Genomic DNA, 24,762 nt, shown 5'->3' on the forward strand with positions numbered 1-24,762 from the left:
AGTAGTTTAAGATCAGGCAGGTCAAGCTTGTGGAATTCTCTGGAAAGCGGGCGCCGTTCCCCGGCCCAGGGCCGGTGGGGCAGTGACCATTCTGGTTTTTAGAATTTGCATTTTGGGTTCAACAGCAGCAAACCCCAACACCCCGCGGGGGTGAGGGCAACACACTGACTCACAGTAAGTGTCTGTAACACAACAGAACATGGATGTAACCTTTTAGGACAATATTAAATGTTGCAATTGGTAACCTAGCAGAGAACTAATGCCTTACATTGATGCAGCAGAAAGCGCGGAGGGCCGGCTGCGTGGAGCGGCTCTGGGCGGGCAGAGCAGGGCCCGTGCCGGCGGGGAGGTGCCGATCCTCGGGCTGGTTTTGAGCGGCCAAGGGGAACAGCTGGAAGTGGAATTGAGCTGTCAGTGTTCAGGTGAGAACTGAAGGGTCGAGGTGGCCGCTGGGGCCGTGGGAAAGGTGACAGGGCCGGTGTGGGCCAGAGCAGGTGGGCACTGGGCAGGAGCCCCTGGACAGCAGCACACAGGCAGGACTGCATGGCACGAATGGCTTTCAGCTTCTGCTCTAACATTGTATGTCCTTGTACACTAGGAAGCAAACAACACTTATTTTGCTAAATTGTGTTTTATTGCAGGGTCGTAACTAAATGACTAATTGCTGTATGTTTCAGTTCTTTACTGAAGTCCCTCCATTTATCTTGACCACATATGCAATGACTCTTAATTTCTAATTTTGTAGTCTGTTCTTTTAGTTCTTTGTATTACAATATGAAATGTAGTCATGTATGGTATGGTTACACACTTTGGGGCAGAATAAAGTCCTGTATTTTTCTTTCTTTCTTGTATCATTAAGTTCTACTCACAAATAAAACTCTTGAAAAAAAATCATGCTCTGCTTTCAAAACTTGTACACTTTTATTCTGTAGCCTTATTTGCTTAGATTTCTTTTAATGATTAAGGTGTTGATTAGTGATGGCATTCCTTCCCAGAAAATACTCCAATTGGCTGTGGCAGGGCTCCCTTCCCAGAGATTCCCAGCTCAGCAGTGGGCAGAGCCTGGTGCTGGCTCCTTCCCCCACCCATGAGCTGGGTCAGCACGGCACTGCCATCCATGGCTGGCTCCCTCAAGGAGGCCCTTTGGCACCTTGGGTAAAATCCTGGCCCCTTTGTGCCTCAGCCAGACAGGGATGTTCAGTTCAGAGGGGGTAACAACTGTAATGAACTGACCACAGGAGTGTTCAATGTAACACTTTATTGTAATGCAAAAAGAACAGGGCTTGGTCATCAAAAACATCCCACAGTATTAGAAATATAAAACATGTCTCCAACCAAATTCAATTGTATATTAAAAACAGTCCATGTACCAAAGTCCCAGTGGGGTACCAGGCAGCCTGTAGTGTGCTTCTGCTTTTGTTTGACCATCACGTTTGCAGGTGTGGATGCAGCATTTGCAGAGCTCTGGTACCACTTGTACAAAACCCCAGCAGAATGGTCCTGAGGGGTTGTTCTGTGCCAGCCCAGCCCCTGCAGAGCCCTGTGTGCAACAGCACCTGGGGAGTGGGGAGGGCTCCAGGCCTGCTGCTGTGCTGGCTCTGCTGCTCTTAATGTCTTTCTCAGCTCTTGGTCAGGGTGTGTGTGTCTGGTTTTGTTTGTTTGGTGTTTCTCTGTTTGCAAAGCTAACCCAGCTGGCTGGGAGGCCACCTTAAACATAACTGCTGTGTGTTGTTGCTGCAAATGGTCATCGTGTATCTCCTTCCAGAAGATCAAAATCTTCCTGTTTGCTCAGCAGAGCCAGGTGCCAAGAGTCAGGTCTTGCAGAGGTCCTTGGAAGCTGGTGATGGTTTTGTGGTTCCTTCCTACTCCTCCTTTGTCTGCTGTTTTATAGACCTGAGCAGAGCCAAGGGGACAAGGAAAAAAGCACCACAGACAGTGAAGCAAATCTCTCCCCCAGCCAGCCAGTAAACTGCAAAAAAAAGGGAATTCATCTTGTTAGTGTGCTTGTCCTTGCAGATGTGTGAATGCCCTCAAAGCTTTGTGCTCACACAGTGCCTGCCCAGTTGAACAGAACTACTGACCCCTGGGTGAGCCAGAGGGTGCCAGGAGCTCAGCACAAGGCTGCACTCAGCAAACAGGTTCTGTCTTGCTTGCTGTTAACATCAGCCCAAGTTCAAGCTCTGAGGCTGCTTCCCTTCCTCTGTCCCCTTAGCCTGAAATGCCCAGGGGCTCTGACCCCATGCAGGGAGTTCTTGTGCCCCTTCTGCCCCAGCTGGGCTGGCAGGTGCCAAGAAGAGGAAGGAGCCCGAGGCCACACTCACCTGCAGCTGCCAGGATGGGTCCCAGGGCTCTGGCCAGGGCGCCCAGGCTCCTCAGGATGCCCATGACTCGTCCCTTCTGGCCGGCAGTGCCTGTGCAAGCAGAGAGCGACACTGTGGGTCTGGGCACAGCTGCAGCTCTGGGAGCTTTGGCTTTTGGGGCATTTCCCACCTGCATCTTCCCATCCCATCATTTCTCACCCAGTCCCCAGCCTGCCCTTGCCCTCCACCAAGGCCTCACAACTGCAGAAACACAAGGGCCTGGCTTGACTGGGACAATTTGCAGTGCACGTTCCCAAAACCCCCCAGCCTATCCAAAACAAAAGCTTCACATTGTACACGAGATTTTCTGAGAAGGCCCAGGTGTACAATAAACACAGAACTGTGGCTGCAAGTTAAATAAGAGCAACATAAACATGACCTTAATGAGCAAACCCTTCTTTTCCACCTCAGCAAGCCCTGCAGTCCTGGCACCCAGCTGACCCAAAGCCGTGTTATCCACAGATGGCACCACAGCTACATCTGCTTTACAAGGTAACAGAGCAACCCTGCCAGAAGGCTTCAGAAGGTTCCTCAGAAGGTCTTTTCTAAGGAATCAGCAAGAAATTGTTTCACTGTTGGCAGGGATGGCTGGTGTCCTTTTCAGAGAGCCCAGACTGTTCCCTCCTCAGTGCTGTTTGGGTCCTCTGCCCACTTCTTCATCACCACCAGCAATGAGGTTGCTGCAGTTTCCCCATCACACTGGACTGAGCTGTGTTACACAGCACAAAATTGCAGTGTGATATTGATGGTCACTGAGCAGATCAGTGCTGTTAGTGCTGGAATTATCAGTTATGAGCCATGGGCTGGTTCCCTATGCTCCTCTGCAGAGGGATCCACAACTGTTCCTGTTGATGCTTAACTCAAGGTCAGTTCTGTGCAATTTGAGCCAAGTCAATACAAAGGTCAGCAGGAAGGACACTCACCATAGCCTGACACCACTGCTGACAAACACGGGATAACAATGGCTGCAGCTGGAAAAATCCACAGAAGAGACTGTCAGCGAACAGCAGAGCTCAGAACAGACAAGAACAGTGACAAACATGTGGCCCAACCTCGTTACTGCTGCAGGGAAATATGCTGAGCTCTGGGCACTCTACCCCCACTGAGTCACCAGGTTTAATCCAGGTCAGTGATGGGAACACCCCCTCCGAGGCAACCTGCAGGAAGAGCCCAGAGCTGGGAGTGCTCCAAGCAGATGTTTCACATTAGCATCCCTCATTCTGTGAGCCCTGGGACAGGGATGGACAGGGCAGGTCAGCCAGCTGGCAGCTTCCCAAATCACTGTGCTCTTATCAGGCGGAGCAGGGAACTGCTCTGTTCCAAACAATGAGGTGGCTGTACCGAGTGACAGGGCAGTGGACTCAGGGAGGAGAGGCAGCTACAGCTTCTCTTGGGAAAGTCACATCCAAGAGGAAAAGATTACAAAATTTTTTGGACACAAAAGCCAAGAGTTGTTCAACAATCACTGCCCTCTTACTGAAACAGGGGCCTTTTCTGCCAAGAAAGAAGTGCCTCAAACATATAAAGCAGGGGAAGGGAAGGGGAAGAGCAGGAATGGTCAAGGTTGATGTCACTGCAGGTGGCTCAATGTAAATACCCCTGGGGGGTTTCTCTTCTCCTTTTCCTGCCTCTTCCTGCCTCTCCTGGCCAGGAGGAGGAAAAGAAGGAGAAGAGAACCCCCCCCCCCCCCCCCCCCCCTCCAAGGGGCATTTCTAGCTGGCTTAATTGGGAAGAGATGGAGTCTGCACAAGGAAGACTCAAATATGGTTAAACTATGAACTCTCACTCCTCACCTATCAGACACACAGCTGGCCCCAGACAAATAATAGGCTCAATAGGCACGTTTTGTGGTTTAGAGTTTACTCCTAAATCAAGCTGCACCATGCAAACGAGAAGTCCACTTTGGTAGTAGTGCTTAACAATAGTTAGCAGCATTGGTAATACCTGAAATCTCTTTTTAGACATCCAGTAGATGGATCTAACTTCATTCATGACTGTTTCCCTGAACAACAGCTTGGCAGAGCAGAATTTATACAAACACTAAAAACATCTCTCTGAACACCCTCAGAGTGTGCAGGTCTCCAGCCTCAGCAATAATGCAGCACCACTCGGGTACAAAGGTTCCCTGCCTTGCTTTTTTTCCTGAGCTGAGCTATTTAGTGCAACTTTGCTTCTAGGTCTGATAAGAGAGGGTAAAAAGAGCTCCACAGTGGGACAGGGCAACGGGAGCACTGGGGATGCTTCCAAATACCACCACGCCAACTTCCTGTGATACAAACAGCATCAGAAAATACCCCAGACACCATTTTGTCCATATTTCACAAACCCAAGAGTCAACTTTCTTTTGTAGTTTGAAATTAGAAGTGCATCTTTAACAGTGTGAATAAATACATGAAGGAAAATCCTTTGTGCTTAGCTTGCAGTGCCGTTTGAACAGCTCACCGAAGGAGTACAGCAGCAGTCCAGCGCTCAGCACGGTCACATTTGCAGCCCATCCAATTAACAAGAACGCGGGAATCAGCAGCACAATCGCCTGCAAGAGGAATGAGTCACACGGTTACACTGAGCCCGCTCGTTAGAGCCCAGCCCGAGGTGTCCTGCCAGTTCCCTTCCGGGATGGGACAGCACACGAGTCACGCAGAAGGCTCTTTCTTCCCAAGCAGACACTTCAAAGGCACCTGGATGGCCACACACCAGCACAATGAACTCTTCTGCTCCCTCTCACTGATTGCACACCACATGCAAGTTCTCTCTCTACACATCTGCCCTTTTGGGGGATTTTTCCTCTTGTTCTGTGTTAACCTGGCTTTAACTCTGCATCTCCTGAGCTGGCATAAGAGAAGAAAAAGCTTGTGTGCAGCAGGACTACAGCTCCTCTGCTTTTTCACAGCGTTATTGGCTGATTTTACCTTTAGCTTTCAGGTTTCTGTAGCCAAGAGGAAAAAAGGGGGAAGAGGGTGCATCTAAAATTCAAACCCCCAAAATAAAAAGCATTCTTCATCTCCTCCAAGAGCTGGACTTCCATTTCCCTGTGATGTCTCCCTTGCCTACAGAGCTCCTGCAGAAAAGACAGATCAGATGTGCTTTGTGTGTGATAAAGGAGGGTATTCACTGCCACTGAGGGCCTCATTTTGAAGATTCAGTGATAAATGAGCTGCTGTAAGCACTGTGCTAAGAGAGGCCACTTTTGTCATGTGGTGCAGATTCACTAAGTGCCAGAATGGCTTCAGCAAAAGGAGGATTTCCCACAAAAGCCACGGGCATCCCTGGAGAAGAGTGCCCCAGGGCTGGGGGTGTTCCTGAGGAGCCACCAGCCCAGCAAATGAGTGTCTGAGGTGACTGCAGTCCTGGGGCAGGCCTGAGGAAGGAGTGTAAAAATGAGAGGTGCAAAGGGCAGTGCAGTGCCAGCAAACCCAGCAGGCTGACAGGGGGAGGCTGATGTGGAGGATGAAGCAGCACAGCTGATGTTCATCCCCACAGGGAAACGTGACACCAGCAGCCTGACATCAATGTTTGCCTGACAGCGACCAGGGTGGAGATTGTTCCACCAGCAGAAATCACTTTAAGAAAAGCTGAGTCAATTCAGGAATGCAGTGGTTTGGAAATCTACCCTGCCACCACTGATATCACACAGGCCTCAAAATAATGTAAAATACATTAATCAAGGCTCTAGCAGTCCAAGCAAACCTATTGCCAAGGAGCCAAGGCAGTGCTTTGTTTGGTTCCACACACAAATGTAAAGGGCACATCTGCTGTCCCCAGAGCTGTCTGAACTGCAGGGAGCTGCTCCCTGCCATCCCAGCACAGCAGCTGCAGTGGCTCTGTGAGGAAAGAGCCAAGCAAAACAAAGGAATGTACACTTCTGTCAGTGAAACCTCAGCCTGAACAGTGATACATGCTTTTGTTACGTGTAATACTGATGAACACAAACCAAAGATTGGAAAAAGAATCTATCTCTCCTGCCCAGCAGTGAAATATACTCTAGGGAAAGCCTGTCAAGCACAAAGATAGCCAGATTGAAAATAATTTCCCAGAAAGAAATCAGAGATCAGCCCTGAAGCAGCTTTAGTAGTTTCTGCACTGCAAGAGAAATCACTGAAATAGAGCATACTCTTCACAGTATTCTACCTAACCTGCACAGATGGACAATCTGTTCTCATTCCTTACTGCAATTAAATATGAAGAATGCAAAGTTTCAATAGTACTGTTGCTCATATCATAAGAAAGAGCTTTAATGTTACAAAGTTTATTTAGACAGAAAAGTGCCCAACAACCAGCTCTGAGAAGTCATTTAGGAGTCATACCCTCCTTTATCACACACAAAGCTGGACAGATGAGACAGAAATTTCTTTTGATTGGACAAATACAGTTATAACCTCCAACTACCCTTCACTGCACTTCAGACTGAAAATTAACATATCAGATTTGTGGGGAGGAAAGAAAAAGAAATATAGATTTTTTTTTTTTTACCCTTTTTACAGCTCTGATTTCATTTCCTGGCTTGATTCGGCGAGCATAGCCTCCCTGGATCACAGCCATTGTTATTCCAATAAAGAAAAACATCTTGCCCTGCTGCATGCTGGAAGGGAGGCAAAAGCACAGAGTCAGGCACGGAGCATTCCACCCTGGATTCACCACTCCGGGAAACCCCCTGAGCAAGGGACACAAAAACCACAAAAGGCCCTCGGGGCTCTCTCAGCCCTGCAGGGCTCTCACAGCGCTGCCAGCAGCTGCCTCGGCAAGCAGAGAGCAGCGAGGGGAAACTCCGAGCTTTTTCTGTAAGGTGGGACAATGCTGGCAGGAGCTGCAGCCACCTCTGGGCTGCTGGGTAGCTCAGGGTTTCTGGGCTGCCCACAAAGACTCAGCACACCAGTGGGTGTGAATTATGCTGTGAACAGCTGTGCCACGTGCATGGAGATGTTGGTTTCCAAGGTGCAGCTCATGGAGGGTTTGATGGAGGCCAGTGTGGTGGTGAGCTGCTATCACACTGGGAAGTCTGAGACATCACTCCCTCCTTTAATTTTCTTCAACTTTCCCTTTGCCCTCCCTCATTGACTGAATTATGTGGAATTCTGCCGCTCACTGAGGGCTGCCCTGAATGCACAGGACACAGCAGAGCTCAGAGCACTACAAAAACCTCCCCTTGACACACATGGATTAGTTAAACCACAAACTGTAATGAAAGACAGACAGGGAAAGATGAGACAACCCTCTGAGAATTACTCAAAGGGAAGGACACGCACAGGAATCAAATTGCAAGTTCACATTCCTGGCTGGAATTTTTCCTATGAGCTGGCAGAAAAAGTATTTCAAGCTGAGCTGTTGGAGGATTCTGTTCTTTCTTCTCTGGAGGTTGACTACAGGAGATCAGGCTCTGTGACATGACTGCACACCATATGCCATGCAGAATTTGCTGATGAGCAAATATCAGCACACAGATATCTCCCCATTCTTTGCCTCTTTGAGCTTCAGGTTTTGTCCTGATACCCAAAAACTCTTTGAGCAAGAAAAGGTTTTACTATAGTCAATACAACTAGCACAGCTATACCTATTTCAGGAGCTTAAATTTAATCTTGGGTATTTATATTCCCTAATTTTTAGAAGCTGTAGATGGAGTACCTCATTCATGATAAAAATTGTGCCCATATTTCATGAATTCTTTTTACAAAGCCCAAATACCACCAAACACAGAGGTGGCTTTACTAATGTCAGAAAGCCTCTCTTGAAAATACATGAAGAGATCTTAAATTAAATGATTTTGGAAAATATCCTAGTCAAATATACACCATTTATTGTAATACCTGCTGAAGTGGAATCTCTGGTGAGTGAGAAAACTCAGTGTGTACTCCAAGCCAGAAAACAGAAAGAGGTACAGGAAGTAGGCCAGGCCCAAAATTTTGAGATTCTGAACATCTGAAAAAACAAAAAAACCCAAACAAACACCAAGGGGGTGGGAGGTGGAGAGAAAAACATGGTGGTGTTTTCCAAGCAAAGCTTGACAATAAAACCACAATAGAAAAGTAGCATTTATCAACTGTACAGGGAAATGTTCTCACCTCAGATGCTCATTTTAAATATCCATACAAGACATGCCACAAAAGGAGTCCTACAGAGATGTAGAGAAACCTACATCTCCAAGTTGTGAATTGAGAAACAAAATTCTAGTCTGAAGTTCCTGGTTTGCAGCCTGAATAAGCAAACTCACATCTCCCTTGCTTATGCCTTGATCTATCTTTAAATTGCTTCACTTACTGCAGCCAGTGGCTGAGGAAAACATAAATATCAAGTCAAAAATCTTCAAAACCTTCTTTTGGGAACAAAAGGACCAAGGTCCAGTGGAACTTCTGATTGCCTGTTCATAAGTTATTGAGGTGGGTTTTAAATAAGTAAACAGAGTCCTGCTTCTGGAATGGTCTGAGTACAGTTTTCACTTAGAGGCCAGTGCCACACACAAAGGACAGTGTTACTGTAAAAAGCCACCTGACACTTACTCTGCTCTGAGGGGGAATCCTTGCCTCGGGTGACTGCAGAGAACTGAAATAGAGCCAAAGGACTGAGCAAGTCAACTGCTGCCTGAAATCCAGATGTCACAGAAGGGACCTGATCAAAGACACAAAGAGGTTTATTTAAAACCCTAATGCAATAACCACGGCTAGGAGCTGACAGGAACCACCAAATGTGCCTCTACACCTACACAAATCATCTGAGATGAAACAAAGCACCTGGCACTGGGATTTGAGTGGGCCCCAGTAACAACCCAGACATTCTGAACTCGCCACTGGCGCCAGTGACTGAATTGAAAGCTGCAGCACTGACAGCACTGAAAACTGGAGACACAAATCCTTCTTTGGGTTCTTACAAAGCACAAGTGGCTTATTCTCCACAGCCTTGAAGGTGGCTTCATTTGGTTCACCTTTTGCATCATCACTCATGTCCAAAGAACATTTACTAGGAAAATAATGGCACATCTGCCTGCAAGCTCACAGGCAGCTGAGGATTTGCTCTTGTGCTACAAATCTGAGACCAGTGTGTGCAGCACATCAAACACTGGTCTGTTTTGGTACTGGCTGCTACTTTGGCCAGCCAGTGACACCTCCTGGGGAAGAGAAAGAAAATATAATTTTTACAGAGATTCTTTGAAAATATTTTAGAGGAATTTCCAAGGAGATTCTGCCCAGCCACAGTGGGTGGCTTTTTAAAGAGGAAGATTTATTTTGTAACACTTCTGGGCCTGGTACTGTGTACATCTCAACCTAATTATGTACCTAGTGGCACTCTCCCTGCTCCTTACCCACAGGCACTTATTCTTCCATCTAATGCTTATTCTTTCATCTATAGATAATTTACATTTTTATTCTTTTTTTTTTTAATTCTAAAATACAGAAAATTAAAGAAAACATGAAAGGAAATAATGTCTGAATGATTAGAAATCAGATTAGAATGATCAATGATTAGAAATCAAATGAATAGAAATCCTACATTAGTAGGAAAACAATTTTTTTGAGTAGAACTTAGCCTGTCACTTTATACAACAGTCACAGACACTCAAGAATCCTGAATAATCACATGGAGTATTTCATGCCTTCAAAGCCCTGCACAGGCTCTATTTGATGAGTTTTCTTCTCTTCCCAGATAGGGAGGGAGGGAGCTGCTCTCTCTCTGAGGGCAGAGATTAAAGGTCAGATTATCAAAAGAATTTAATCTCAGTGCATGACCTGAGGACTCATTATGGGCTGGATTTAATGAAGCTGTAAACAAATCAACCTTCAATATGGTATTAAGGACCTCTCTTGTTTTGATAGTCAGAGCTTCTGAGTACCCAACACAGAGTCTGGAGCCCATGAGTCTCACAACAGCAACCAGTCCAATAGGCTGGGCTGGCCTGGGGCCATGAGGCTGCTGATTCACACAGAAAATATTGGGATATTTATTCTCCCTCCCACTGCATGTATTGTACACAGCACAGACACACCCAAGAAGTTTGCTCACCCTGTTGAGGAGTCTGAGAGGATTTCCTGAAGCTGGCCTGTGGCAATCCCCAGTTCCTCCATGTGTTGGTAGGATGGGGTTTGCACTCCAGCACAGAGAATCTGGGCACAAGCAACTCCCTGCAAGCATCTTTGCCAGTAACCAAAATACCCTGTAGCTTGTACCAGCTCTGAATTATTATCCATGTCAGACAGGATGTCAAGCAGCCTTGCACAAGGCTGATTTTAGTTTTGTCTAATTACAATACATTGTAATTGCACATTTAAAACCTTAAATGTTTTATGAAATATATACACCTATTTGATTTTTTAATGTAGGTGTGTTTGTGTGTGCACACATAATTTTTTTTCAATTTCTCCTATCTTTGCCATAGAAACAGCGGTCTAGAAATTATTTCATCTCCTGATCCATAATGAAAGCATTGTCCTAAAACTGGCTAAAGAGTTTCACCATCCCCCAAAAAGTACACACTGCCAATTTCAGTCAGTGTCAGCAGCTGCATGAAGTTGAGTTTCTTCACAGGTTCAAACTCTGCAACATCTAACTTGTATTTCATTTCTGTGCTTATGATTCATTATCCCATAATTGCTCAACTCTACTTCATGATCATCCCCAAAGTCACCATGAATGGCAGGCATTTTTCAGAGTGTCTCTGCTCATTCTGTTTTCCTCTAGTGCAGTAACAGGTGTGGAAGGCAGAGTCAGTCCACATCAGGATTGCAGCCTGGGCCTGCCAAGCTGCAGCCTCACCTCCCAAAGCAGATGTGTTCAGTGTGCACAGAGCACAGCTTTGTCTTTCTACAGCTCTGCTACTGATACTGCACAGCCCCACACACAGTCCAGCAAAAAAGAGTTGTAAGATTCTCCCTCTACCTCCCTGCTCATGGCTAGCTTAGCTAAAAACTAACTCTTAAAGGGGACAGATTCCACTAGAGACCTTCCTATTCTTCCCTTCTCCCAGTCAGGTCACAGCAGGAGCTGTTTTGGCTACCATAAGGCCAGTATGACTCTCTTGACCTGATCAGCTCATGGAACAACTGACAGAAAGAGGAAGGAAGAGAGTAAAAATGCTGTTCTCTTTGTATGAAAACATATCCTTGTTTCCCATCCCCCTCCATTTTCCCTTCCTCCAAGTTAATTTCAACATGAATCAATATGAAACACTCTGTCCTGTGAAAAGCAGACTGATAGAGAAACAAGGGTATAATGAGAACACAGCAAACTTCAAGGAAACAGATGTCTGATCCCACTGGCACATCCTCCTACCATTTCTCATGATGGTTTCCCCTCTTTTTACAGCTTTGTCCTTCCAACACATTCCACTCCTATACCTGTGAGAGCACCTGCTGCAGCTCAGCCCAGCCAACTCCAGAAAGGCAGCCAACATACCTGCCTTTCCTCTGCCATCCACAAGCCAAGAAAAGTACTCAGGAAGTGGGAGGAGTTACCAAAGAAGAGAGCAGAGCAGCCTAATAACTGAAATTACAAATATGCTGGAACCCATGGATCCCATGGAGGGATGGAGGCTGACAGCACACGAGCACAAGAAGCCCCAAACCTGTCCCCCCACCCTGTCATGGGCAGCCAAACTCTCTGTGCACTTTGTGTGACTGGGACCTGGCCCTGAGCAGCTTCCATTGCAGCACCCACTGCTGCACAGGGCCAGAGCCCCAAACAGCAGTGACAGAAAGCTCCTTTCCCTTCCTAAGTTCAGTGGTGCTGGCTAATGCAGAGCAGCTGGTCAGAACTTTCAAGAGGATAACAAAAGGAGGAGGGATCTATTCAGTCATCACATGATCCCAAAGGCACTGCAGCCATTTAATCACTCTACAGCAAAGGAGAAATTGTTTATAGAATACAGATTTGCTCTGCAGCACTTCCCTACATCACCACATTGCCACCTTCCTGGAGTGTGCAGCTCTAAGAGCAGGATTTTATCTGGAAGGTTTAGGAACAGCCAAATAGGAAAGAGGAACAGATGACACATGGAAGAGTTGTTAAAAGAAAATAACATAACTGTAGTGCTTGGGAACACAGTGTGAGCAGCAGATTTCCCATGGGACACGACCTGCTGGGAAACACTCAGGGAAGGTGCAAAGTTTTGCCCTGGTAGGATCATTGCAGATAAAAGTTTCCTGAACAATTCTCTGTGTCAAATGGGTTTGGCTATCCAGAGACCAAGCACCCTCCAAGAACTGAGTGCTGCCTAGAAACCAGGGATCACAGCAGAGGTCCAATCAGTGAAAGCCTCAAATCAAGTGCAGATACCCGGGGCTGAATTCCACCTCTCTCACTCTGCAAAGGAGACTGCTCTAAGAAATTAATCACATAGTGTCCAACCACACAATATTAAATTCTAATATTAATAGATGTTTGGCCCCACAAATCCAATCAGTCACTGAATTTTAGGACATGTAGGTATTTTCTATCTGTAGAAACAGAACAGCTCAGGAATAAAGTAATTTGCTATTTAACTGTTCAAAATATTCAAGCAAATACAATATAATAGGTAAGAAAACTTCTAACATATACTGGATGAATGAAAGAAAATCCAGTCTCTGATGCATTTATTTTTATGATTTGCTGAAATTCTTCCCCAAGGAATCCTTGTGGTCATAGTTTAAATTTCACAGTCTCCCTCCTATGTTCACATTAGGTTTTGAGAAATTTAAACATTACACACCAAAACCAGCAATGAAGCAGTCATGTTAATTATAAAGATCTTGTATTAAACTGGGCTAGGAGATGGGACCATCCCTGGAAGTGTTCAAGGTCAAGCTGGATGAGGTTTTGATCAATCTGGTCTAATGGAAAGTGTCCCTGCAGGAGGGTTGGAAATAGATGATCTTTAACCACCTTCCAACCCAAAATATTCCATGATTCTATGATGATACAACTGCTTTGACACCAACATTAATAATAATCCCAATCCCAGGAATGAGCTAAATTTCTGAGAAACTGGCTAAGCCTGTTCTTTGCTGTTTCCAATATTTCAACCATTTTCAAATCCTATTTTTACAGAAAAACCAGGTCTTGAGACCGATGGTCCACTTACCCGTTTTTCCTTGGGAAGAGTCTCTGGAAGAAGGAGAAAGATGAAAATGAAATCAGCCACGGCAAACGCGAGCGCTGACAGCGCTGAGCGAAGGTAAAAAACTTCTCCTTTCTCTGTCTGCATGGCAAGGTAAGCACCCATCATGGGGCCCAGGGTGAAGCCCAGGGAGAAAGCAACACCTATCATGGCCTGCAGGGATAAAGTCAACACACACAGAGAATTTTAGACACCAGTTTTTTCAGGTTGTGAAACTATTTGGATTAACCAGGTACAGAACTCAGTCATCCTGAGGATGCAGGGAGCATGAAGCTTTAAAAGCCTGCTGTTTCCAAATAACCAATTTTGTTTTCTGTCCAGTCAGGGAAGTGGCAGGAACAGGCAGTGGCCCGTCACTGCTTGGGAATAGCTCCAGTCAGATGCTGTTTGCCTCCCAGAAAGCAGAATGAACATGCCTACTTTGCTTTGGAATAGAAAACAATACAAGCCATGTGGATGTGAGCCATGCTGCACTGACTTACTCTCAGGCCCTAAAAATAGGCCCTGACCCATTTTATTTACTAGTGCTGTAAGGCTACCTCTCTCCACAAATAAAAATGCATTTTGGCTCCCCAGGATTATGATAATTTGCTTGCAAGATTCATTAGCTATCACTGTGAAATCTAAAGCCTTCCCCTCCCAAGAAGCAGCTGTCCTCTGTGGTGGCTTACAACAATCTGTTAAGATAAGTCTGGGCCTGTAAGGTTTTTATAGGATAAAAGATATAACTGGTAATTCACAGGCCAAGTTCAGCCTGCAGGATGTTTCCATCTGGGACACTGCCTTCTGGAAGTGGATAGGGCAGCTGCTCATCCTCAGTCAGCCAAATGTCACATCCTCCACCCAGTGAGCTCAGATCCTGAAGCCAGTGCAGTGTGCAAGAAGTCAGGAGCACTCTGTGCTGTGCTGCTGTGCTTCCACAGCTTGGGAAGGTGAGGAAAAGGGGCTGCCCTGCAATTGGCTTCCAGCTGCCAAAATTGGGCCATAAGACCTTTTGATTTCTAAGCTATTAGAATTAAAGTTACCAGCAGGAGAAAGAGTTCTAACACTGAAACAAGATAATTTTCCCATCTCTAGAGCATCTGTGTTTCACTTGGTCATAGGCAAAAGTCCAAGAGGTCCCAGGAATATGATCTGGCACCTTTCCAGAAGTGAGGTGGAATGTAAAGTCATGTTTGCACTTGATCAGTGAATACACACCTGATGAACACATACTGAGCACCCAAAATCAATTAAAAGCTGCCTATTAACACTAAACATGTGGCCCACAAGTGTAACTCACCATGCCCTTGCTCCGTGCTTTTGGAGAGTGCAGGTCAGCAATGATGGCTGTGCAGAGGCTGACATTCCCTTTGCTGATCCCCCCGATGATCCTGGAGAGAAGAAAAACGCCAAAAGTCCGAGAGGCAGCCCAGAGTGAGTATGAGGCTATCAAACCCATCTGCAGAAGCAAGAAAGGGCTCTTTATAAAGCAATGCAAAGTTTATGTCATTTCTGCCCACTTCCCAGCCAAACATTTGCATTGTTTGTTTGTTTTCAATGGCTGCTCCAAACCCCATGTAACAGAACTGGCTGAATAAACTGACACTGCACCATGTCTTGAACAGCAATATAAAAGAAGTGGAAACAAGTCCATACAAACTACATATAATTGGGATATTTCTAACAAAATTAGAAGAGCAAAATTCTGTGGAAGTTAAACCAGTCCTGGGTACAAAACATTTTTGTACATCCCACTCCATTTGTTTCCAAATTCAAGAGAAATCTGACTTCAAAAGAAGAAGAATGTCCACATTCATAAGAAATGCATCTTGCAGTGCTATACAGAACTTCCTAACCAACAATTCCCAGGCTCTGTGGAACAGGTCATGAAGTGATCAACCCTCATTAATCACTTGATGAAGTAAAATACATAGGAATTAAGCCTAACATTTGTCAACAGAGCATCTGAAGTCATTCTCCCATACACAGGACATAGGGGTTTAGGAATATGACAGAAACAGATAAATATTTTGGTGTGTTCTTTGAACAGTTCTGGGTCTGGGAAGCTCAGTTTAAGCACTCACACTTGGAAGTGTGGCCAAGTGACTTGGCAATAAAGAGTCAACAACCAGCAGATCTTGAAAATTCAGTTCTAGAGCTGAACTGAGACTGTCACAATTCAGTTCCTGTGCTATGCACAAGATCATGGTGCCTTCAGCATGTGACACTCACCACTGTCACCAGGATGACAGGCCTTCTGCCCCAGTGGTCTGACACTGCACCAGTGAGGGGAGAGGAGAAAAACTGCAGGAGGGAAAAGATTGAGCCAATCAGACCTAAAAAAAGATAAAAAGATATGAATCATTAGGTTTGCTGCCTTTATCTTAAATACAAAGACAGCCAAGCTGTTTGGGATCTAGCACACTATGTGTGATAAAAACTTGAAATTAAATGTTAAACAGCAGCTATGAAGAATAGCTTTGTTTCTCAGAACACCAACATTGCATTTACTTTACTGAGACAGCAAATACAGACAGACCAGATGTAACAGGCATAAACTGGATTAATTCCTGGTTACTTCACTGGTGAGAAAGGGTTTGAAACTCATTGGTTATTATGGAATGATGATTCTCCAATGTTTCCCTGCTGACTACATACATTTTTTGTTCTTAAAGCAGAGATAACACAGTCTTTAACAGTCACAGTTCTTTTAAGACTTTTTGATTGTTTGAACCTGATTCTGTCACACTTAATTAGTTTTTCTTTCCTTTTTATCATGGAAAGAAGGACTTAAGCACTGCTGTTAGTGAGGCACCCTAAGAGGTAGGAGTGATTCCAAGAGACTCCAAGAGTCCTTTGAAATCTGCCTCCAGCTTCTGTGATCTTTAATTCCTCTTTTCTCTTGCCATTTCTAGCTTCATAGACTTATTAATTTGCACTACACTCTCAACATGCAGGCAAAAGTAGCTTTGCTGTCACAGCTTTTCTCTAAAGGAAAAACTGGGTTATATGTTTCAGATCATTCAGCTATCAAAGCTTTAAAAGGCAGGGGAGAGACAGACCAGAAGTTCTGCTCCCATCAGCTTTGAGGGAGGCAGAATATTGATACTGAACACCTTGTTGGGAAGAGCTGCTTGTGGTAATTCGCAGCTCAAAAAAAAAAAAAGGGTAAAAAAATCTTACAGAATTTTACATGGCCAGTTTATGACACACAGTTCCCTTCACTGTGTTTCTAGCACTGTAAAAACACCCTTCCATGCCAAATATTTCCAAGCCAGCATGCAGCAAAACCAGGGCTGTTCCACGGGGGAAGGAGCTGAGGGTGACCACAGCACTGGCAGTGCCCTCACCAGTCTGGTGCCCCACAGTCTGATGGGCTGGGCAGAGCAGGTGCTGCCACCAGCACCCACTGACAGTCCCACACAAGGCAAGGGTTCCACACATCCTTCCAGAGATGGACCAGCAGGACTCAGGGACAGAGAAAGGAGTGGAAACAACACTATGATGTTGGTTAGGAGACAAGGTACCTCCAGTGTAAGTGTGAGGTCCATCCAAGAGATAAGGACAGAGACAGCCCTGGAGACAAAGTCTGAAATACAGCTCCTGGATGACTGGGCACAGCAACTAAATATTGGTGCCCTCAGGGCCCTGACATGGGCAGAGAAGTTTCTGCCTTGAAGAGCCTGCAGTGTAATGAAAAATATGGCTGGCACTGGGAGAAACAACAAGATGATCTGGCAAGCACCTTCCCAATCCTATGCTCCTTGGGGCAGACGAGGGCAGTGAAGGAACACAGGCTGCAGGAAGGCTCCAGCAGCCTCTGCTTAACATCACAACTGTAATGAAACTTTCCACACAGCACTCCCAGGAGTGCAGGACACGGCAGGTAAAAGGAAAAGCAACAAGTTGGACTTGACTGGGAGTTCCCACCCCTTGTCTAAACAACCTGAGATGGTGAGAAGTTGAGAGTAGGAAGCTTCTGGTCAAGCCTTAGAGGAGACAGAAGGCAGCTTCTGAGGGATTAAAGAAACTGTTTCCTAGCATTCAAAGCCAGTAATTTGACTAAAAAATGAGCAGAGAAAGAAAAACATGCCTGCAAGGATGTGGTAGGAAAGAGGAAAATGGCTCATAAACTCCCTAATGCCTGTTATACCAAATTAAACTACTTTAAATAGTAACAATACATTCACACATATTCTAATTAAGTTTTGTGTTTAATTTAGTTTATTTTAAAAGCCTTTTGCTTATCCTGGGGGAGGCCTCAGCCTGCCAAAAAGAGAGAGTAGACAGGTTCTAACTAAAATGAACCCAGATACCTTCATATCTTCATACTCTGAAATCACAGATTTCTCACAACTGTCTAGATGGCAGGAAGCCAGAAGAGTCTCTGATGTGTACCATGACATATTTCCCTCTCTGTTCCTGCTGGAGCTCATCCACAGCAGTGTCCTAGAGAGAGAAAATGCTTCTGGGTCCTGCAATCCAAAGGCCCTGCTGCTTTTAATAAGACTAATGGGATTTAGCAGCAGTGCTGCACTACACCTGCCCAAGGGGCAGGCGAGGCTGGAACACACAAGTTTGTGTTTGCTTCCTACTGATGGATCTCTGATCATGTGCACATCAACTGGAAAGGGAGAGGCATTTCTGGGACTGCCAGCAGCTCCTGACAGCACAGCAGCTCCTGACCCTCAGCTGGCAGTGTGACAACAAGGAACAGCAGGCCTGTATTTCTGTAACAATCTGTAGAACAAATTGAGTAAGATCATAGCATAATTCAGGTTAAAAAGGAGCTCTGGAGGTCACCTACACATAGGGTCAGCTGTGAGGTCAGAGCAGATTGTTCAGGGCCTTACCCAACCAGGATTTGACAATCTCTGAGGATGGACACTGCTCTGGGCAGCCTGCTCTACTGACCATCCTCACTGGAAAAATGTTCCCCCATATTTCCCATCTGAACCTCCCCTGCTTCTATTTACACCTGTAGCCTCTCCTTCTCCCACACACCTCAGTGAAGATCCTAGCTCTCCATAACTCCCCACTGGTGCTGCAAAGCTGCCATTCACTGCAGACCAGCCAAGGGCCCCAGACTCTCCACTGGACTCACCACAGTGTATGGACACTCCTCCCTGTACTGGGGACCAAAACTGAATGCAGCAATTCAGATATGGTCTATCCAGTGCTGACTAGAGCAAGATGATCACTTCCCTTAACCCACTGATTCTGTTCACACATCCCAGCAGCTCTGGGCACCTTTGCTGCCAGGGCTAGCTCATGCTCAGCTTGCTGCTCACCAGGACCCCCAGGGCCACCAGTGAGTGTCCAGTCTGCTGGACTATTCTTTCCCACAGGCAGGACCTAAAACCTGTCCCTACTGAATTTCACAAGGTTCCTGTTATCCCATTCCTCCTGCCTGTCTAGGTGTCTCCAAACAACAGAGATGGGGCTGTCCAACTCTTCATTGCTATCAGTGTGTTGTAAACAAAATCATTTATAGTCTAAGAGACACTTTCTGAGTTACTTAAACCTAGAATTAATAACAGGCAAGCATGTTTGTTGTATTTCTTGTCATCCTTCACATCAACATTGCAAATAACTTGGAAAGAACAGTGTTTTTTGGCTGTCAGCTTGTCTGTTCAGTTTCCCTACCTCCAAACAAGACACTGTTGTATTTCCTCTCTGGAGGTATCCCAGCCATCACTGCAAACCAGTCTACCCCACGTTGCAATGACAAATAGAATCCATCCTGAAAAACAGAAAACAGGGAAACAGAAGCAGGGAGAAGTTTATTTTCAAAGACTGCATCAAAAACTAGACACAATGTGGACTAGAGACAATGTTAGATGATTCCTTCCCTCCTCCTCCTCCTCACGAGGGAAAATTTGCTCACTGATCAAAAATAGCTTAAATGGTGAATGTTAACAGACAGCAGATAGGATATGTTTGGGTGAGGGAATGTCTGAATTTGAACTTTCTCAAGCCTTCAGGCCCATTACCTGCTAAATCCTGAATTAAACAGGCATGCCCTGAAACTTTCAATTAAAATGGCAACATGAGACACATTCTGTCCTGCTGCACATGTTTAGCCTGGGAGAACCAGAAGCTTGCAGATGCAGAAGGAAAAGGTGATGCAAAAAAGGAATGATTCCCAAAAAGAGGAGGAGGACTTGAAAAGAAGAGGGTCTGAAAAAGAAGGTGGAGACCTTGGCTATTGGAAATACACTGGAAGACCCTGGGGAAGACCCTGGGGAAGACCCTGGAGACCAGAGCCCATGGTTTGGGTTAGAGATGTGGTTGTAAGGACAAAGGCTACAGCTGCAGCTGGAGTGGGGTTAGAAAGGGGCTGAGAGACAGAGGTGTGGGCTGCAAAAACAATTCTCCCACAACAACATGTTCATCTTGACCAGTAATGCCATTAACACCTGAGCAGGGTAACAATGAGCACCTGCACAGCCAGGATCCAACAGGAGCTTCTGCTCTGTTCCTGGAGCAGCAGCCAGCTCCCTGCTAGGAATGGAAGCTGAGATGGAACTCCACACTTGGGGAGGCCAAATGACCTTGTGAAATATTCAGGTGGGGTAAAAGCTCTCATCTCTTTGGTTCTACAATAAACCCCAGCCTGCAGATCCATTATGAGCTGCCTCACCAGTGACATCAGTGTAAGACACAAATGCATTGGTAACCACAAGGACTAGACACTAAGAAATACCTGAATTTTTATCAAAACAAATCTCCTAATTTAATGAAAAAATACAGGTGAGAGTCTTATGCAGGTTGACAAATAAATTCAGTTAATGAACCATTTATATGTGCCAGGTAATTATTAATCTTCCTACAGCTGCTTGGTTTGCCCCAAGGCAGGTGATTTTTCTTCCATTCCTCCCCCAAGAGCCTAACACTTTTTGTGGGCTGACTTTCTTTACTTACCTCAGTCTGGCTGTAATAATCAAGGATGGAAGGAAAGAGTGGCAAGATGAGGGCAAATCCCAACAGGTCGATGAAGAGGGCCAGGAAGACAATTGTAATAACACGATTATGGTTCTGTTCCTGCCTGGCATTGCTGGAGCTGCTGCTGCTCCTTCCTCTCTCTCCCAGGGCCATGTTCCCAGTGCTCTGCTCCTAAAAAAATTGCATTATATCCAGTCAACAGGAAGCTTTTTGCAGGTCTTTCATAAGAGTATCTTGCTGATTCATTCCTACTTTTACAGACTTCACAAAAATAAGTTCTGGCTATATTAAGCTACCTGGGAACAAGGGAACAAGAGCCACAACCTTCCAGTCTTGGCTCTTAGCTCAGCACCAAGTTTTCTCCCATCAAGAACAGGCTACAAAGGCAATAAAACAACAAACTCTATTATAGGAGCACCTCAAATAGAACAGAACTAAGGAGCATTTGAAGTTTGTCAACATGTGAGCAACACTAACATGACTTCCCTACATGTTTTCAACTCAGCATTACAGTAAAATAGGTATGAAAGGGCACTCTATTCCAAATATTTACATCCAAGTAAGAGTTTATTTATGCCTTCAGTGTATATTAGAAATGACCAAAACAACAATTAAAAAAAAAAAAGGCAGACTTCCTAGGTATTGCAGGAATGCAGTCTTCAAGATAAACCCCACAGAGCTACAGATAAACCCCACAAGAAACAACAGAAGAAAATTTTTAAACTTCATCTTTTATTTCTTTCTCCAGATGATAGCTACTGACCTGGGGCATCAAATGATTAAGGCAACAGTTTTATTTTGTCAGAAATACCAGAACTATCAACTCCCTTTGATAATACTACAAAACTATCTTAAAGCCCTAAACAAGGATGCAGATCATATATAGTCCAGTCTTTAACAAATAAAGAAGTTGGTCTCAATCCCAAAAATTAACTTATTTGCAACATAAATCAAAATCAAGGAGTAATATATAAACCATGGAACTGCAAACTTCAGAATTATAAAACATACATGATATCTCAGTCATAAAAGAATCAAATTTACAGTCCCCTCCTCTGCAAAAGTCCCTGAAAGTTTGTTGGACTAAGAATAAAAAAGGAGACAGAATTTCATCCAAAGCCAATTAATACAAAAACATTCACTGACTTTGATGAGTCACCACTGAAAACAGTGAGCAATTCTTAATATATATTCCAGACCAAATATACCATATTATATACACAAGGCACTTGCACATAGAAAACGATACTACACTAATTGAAGGCTATAAAACTTTGTCATGCTCAGCAATAAATATTATTGTGACATTTCTTGACCTATGAAGTCAGTTTAGTGGCACTGAAGCATTATTAAAGCTCAATTGCCAGGAGGTAAATAAACATGGAATGGGGGCCACCTGCAATTCATTTACTAAACTCTTGGCATAGTGATCTTAACCAAACTGGTCTGATTTAGCAGATTTATGTTCAAGATCCTTTTATTAAAATGGCAAATCATCACCGCTACAAATAGCATTATTTGCTTACCCAAATGATAAAAGAGCACATGGAGCCAAAATAACCATTCCTTTAAGAAATACTCTCTGGGCCTAGGTCCATCCAGCCAACAGCTGAGGGATGGGGTCACTGAGGCAGACCGTATCTTGTTTTTCCTTACAATTTGTTCAGTCATCCACTGAATTGTATGACCAAGCTAAACTTTATTCCAGGGTTATTTACAAAGGTAACATCCCTCACACCTTTCCCTCAGGAACATTTCTGCCAGCGTGCAGCTCCAGCCCATCGATGCTTGCGCTGACCTTTCACTCTGCTCCAGTTTTGGCTGCGTGGTTGCAATTTCCCTTACGCAATATCCCAAGGTACTGCACGTTTTTGCCTTTGTGCTCCGCTGGTTTGGTTGTTCAAACCTCTCCATAATTTTTTGCTAGGCAGGAAACCACACAACATTTTACAGGCCCTTGGCATCCTGACAGCAAAAACAGAGCACTTTACCTCCACGGCGACATCTGCCTTGTGTGAGGCGCGCTGGGAGAGGGAGGGCTCTGCCTTTGGGGAGGTTGTTCCTGAGCACACGTGAATCCCTCACAGCCGCTGGCTCTGCCTGGCTCTCCCCAGCCCTTCCTTCCCTCGGCATTCCCCGTGTCCCATCGCTTCTGTCCCGTCCTCCGTCCGCAGGGCCGGGGCTTGGTGCCATGGCTCCCAGGAAGGGCTCAGCACCAAAGCCGGCCCTGTCCGAACTGAGATTTGTTATCTGCCAGCAGGCAGAATTTCATCCTTTGGGGGTTTTCTTACCTCACCTTATCGCCTTGTGAAATTTCCGGGCCCCGGCTTTACCTGCTGAGCCCCGGGAGGGCTCCTCAGCCTCCCTCACGCAGCCCCGGCTCAGGTCAGGGCAGGCGCTCGGCAGGGCACGGAGACAAGCCGCAGTTCCCCAGGGCAGGGCAGGGCAGGGAAGGGGCGGCCCGCCAGAGATGAGGCGGAGGACGCGGGGTCCCTCCCGCCGGGGAGCCGCGCCCGGCCCTGCCCCGCCGCTCCCGCCGCCCGTCCGCCCCGGGCACCTACCGCTGCTCCGGGCTGTGCGGGCGGCCCCCGCCCGCCAAAACCCTCCTCGGGGATGCTGCGGGCGGCGGCTCCTCCCCGGCCCTCCGCGGCGCCCCGGCCGCCTTCCTGTTCCGGCGGGGATGGAGCCGCTCCCGGCGCCGCCGAGGACGGACCCGGCCCGCCCGAGCGGCTCCGCGGAGCGCGGCGGGGCTTGAGCAGCCAGCGCAGCGCCGCGGTACGAAATGAACGGCCAACCTCGCACCGCAGCCCTGCCTTCGCCCTTAAACACAGGTCCTGAAACACTCGTTCCAAGGGGAGCGGCGTTCCGTTTATTGCTAGAGCAGCAATAAATACAGTTAGCTGCGGCGTTGATAAGGGCTATCTGACAAAGAGAAGAAGGTAGTTGCAAAAGATGTAACTCTCTGCTCCCAAACCAAACTTCTCCCTCAACACTAAGTTTTTTAGCCCGGAGAACATGAATAGCTGTGGTATTGTAAGCCCCGCCGAGCACTCTTCCCTTATCCAGGCGTGTCTGGCGTCCAACTTGCTAATTAAAATAGGAGGATGTGGTTACAAGTGGACTTACGCAGATCCATCACCACAGTCTTAAAGAGGTAAGAATCTGCCAGCAAAATGTAGAAAGCAAATTTAATACAGGTATTAAAAAGACTTCTGATTCCCTCGAAGGCAATGTAGTTATCAGCACTGGGACACAGACCTTCTGCTCAGTGACATCTCCCTCATGGATTGCCAGCTGATTAGACCTGGAGGAGCTTATGTAAGCATAACATCAGGATTAACATGCCAGTTAAATCAAATAGTTATCTAACTGGCTAACTCAAATAGTGAACTGCTAATCTCATGTTTACCTGAGAATTTTATGTACTTGGTCCATTCCAAGGCAAAATTCTTTTTTGAGGTGCTCTGGACTAAGTATGAATAATCCTTTAATATCTGAAATAAATAAATATGTATTCTTCATGTTGCTTATCATTGTATATAACTGATGGGGTACCATCTGAATTGAGATATATTTAAAAAACCCTATTGAGACACCAAATAAAACAGCTCTTCCTGCTATTAAATCTACCGGCCTAAAGCTTTTGCAGATCACTGAGCCCAGCTGTGTTACTGCAGTCAACCATGTCATACAATCCTGCATGTAAATACATCACACTGTTTCTATTACTAGATAGGTCATTACTCACTCCTTTCCAGTCTAAAGTCTTGCACATCTGACAGACAACTTAAATTTGGTTCCTAGAATACATGTATTAACATTGGCCTTTCTCTTATATCAGTCTTGTTTTTTTATTGAAATAACGCCTCATTTACTCTTTTACTTCCCTGCTCTATTGCCAAAAAGCAGTGTTAGCCCTAATGTCAATATTTTGAAGTATTCAATGCCATACAGCATCTTCATCATTTTTTAGACTCAGTGTTCAGACTGCATGAAAGATTTTAGTTTTCTACTCCAGACCTAATTTACTGAAGAAGAAAAAACCCAACCCCAACCTTCCCCCAAACCAAACCCTTACAAAACCCAGTCTTTTAACTAAGACTGCACAGCCTATATATTTAGGACTGAAATATATACCTGTTTAGCTTACGAGACACACCTGGAAGACCACAAGGAGCACATTCACAGAATGCTTTTCTCCCCCTGAATATGTAACACCTCACAGTCTCAGAGTGATGACAAAGCTGCCAAATGTTTTGTCAGAGCTTCTGTTTGACTATTGCAAATGCCCAGAAGGCCCATGAAGAGGAAAGAAGTCCCACAATTCCTGTAGCTGACACCAACCTCAGTCCAGCAGCCGAAGTGCCCCTGTCAAGCTGAGGAGCAGCCTCAGTG

General features: G+C 45.6%; 1 protein-coding gene across 3 annotated transcripts; it reads right to left on the bottom strand.

Annotated features, from left to right (window-relative positions):
• Positions 1-1,243: 1,243 nt before the first annotated feature.
• MFSD10 (major facilitator superfamily domain containing 10) lies at positions 1,244-23,152 on the bottom strand. Of its 3 annotated transcripts, none has more exons than XM_059470426.1 (13): positions 22,929-23,152; positions 20,347-20,538; positions 19,069-19,165; positions 15,655-15,758; positions 14,723-14,881; positions 13,405-13,593; positions 8,852-8,960; positions 8,162-8,273; positions 6,831-6,939; positions 4,803-4,893; positions 3,284-3,331; positions 2,322-2,411; positions 1,244-1,969 (listed from the first exon to the last, which is right to left on the bottom strand). In XM_059470426.1, the coding sequence occupies exons 2-13, from the start codon at positions 20,518-20,520 to the stop codon at positions 1,863-1,865; spliced, it is 1,389 nt and encodes a 462-aa protein (XP_059326409.1). In that variant the 5' UTR covers positions 20,521-20,538; positions 22,929-23,152; the 3' UTR covers positions 1,244-1,862. The 3 variants fall into 3 exon arrangements, with proteins under 3 accessions (XP_059326409.1, XP_059326411.1, XP_059326408.1); XM_059470428.1 differs by lacking the exon at positions 22,929-23,152 and adding an exon at positions 22,659-22,825; XM_059470425.1 differs by lacking the exon at positions 22,929-23,152 and adding an exon at positions 21,894-22,166.
• Between the last annotated feature and the right edge of the window lie 1,610 nt (positions 23,153-24,762).

This window comes from Ammospiza nelsoni, chromosome 4, assembly GCF_027579445.1.
Source record: "Ammospiza nelsoni isolate bAmmNel1 chromosome 4, bAmmNel1.pri, whole genome shotgun sequence".
Classification (NCBI taxonomy): domain Eukaryota; kingdom Metazoa; phylum Chordata; class Aves; order Passeriformes; family Passerellidae; genus Ammospiza; species Ammospiza nelsoni.

What these genes read in the sequence shown, in the direction of transcription:
- MFSD10 (XM_059470425.1), bottom strand. Translation starts at nt 21,914, where the DNA reads ATGTGCTCTTTTATCATTTGG. An exon ending in ACTGCTGCTGTACTCCTTCG is followed by an intron (nt 3,332 to 4,802) that starts GTGAGCTGTTCA and finishes GGATTTTTCCAG; the next exon opens with CTGCAGCCATTGTTATCCCG. An exon ending in AGCAGTGGTGTCAGGCTATG is followed by an intron (nt 2,412 to 3,283) that starts GTGAGTGTCCTT and finishes CTGCTTGCACAG; the next exon opens with GCACTGCCGGCCAGAAGGGA.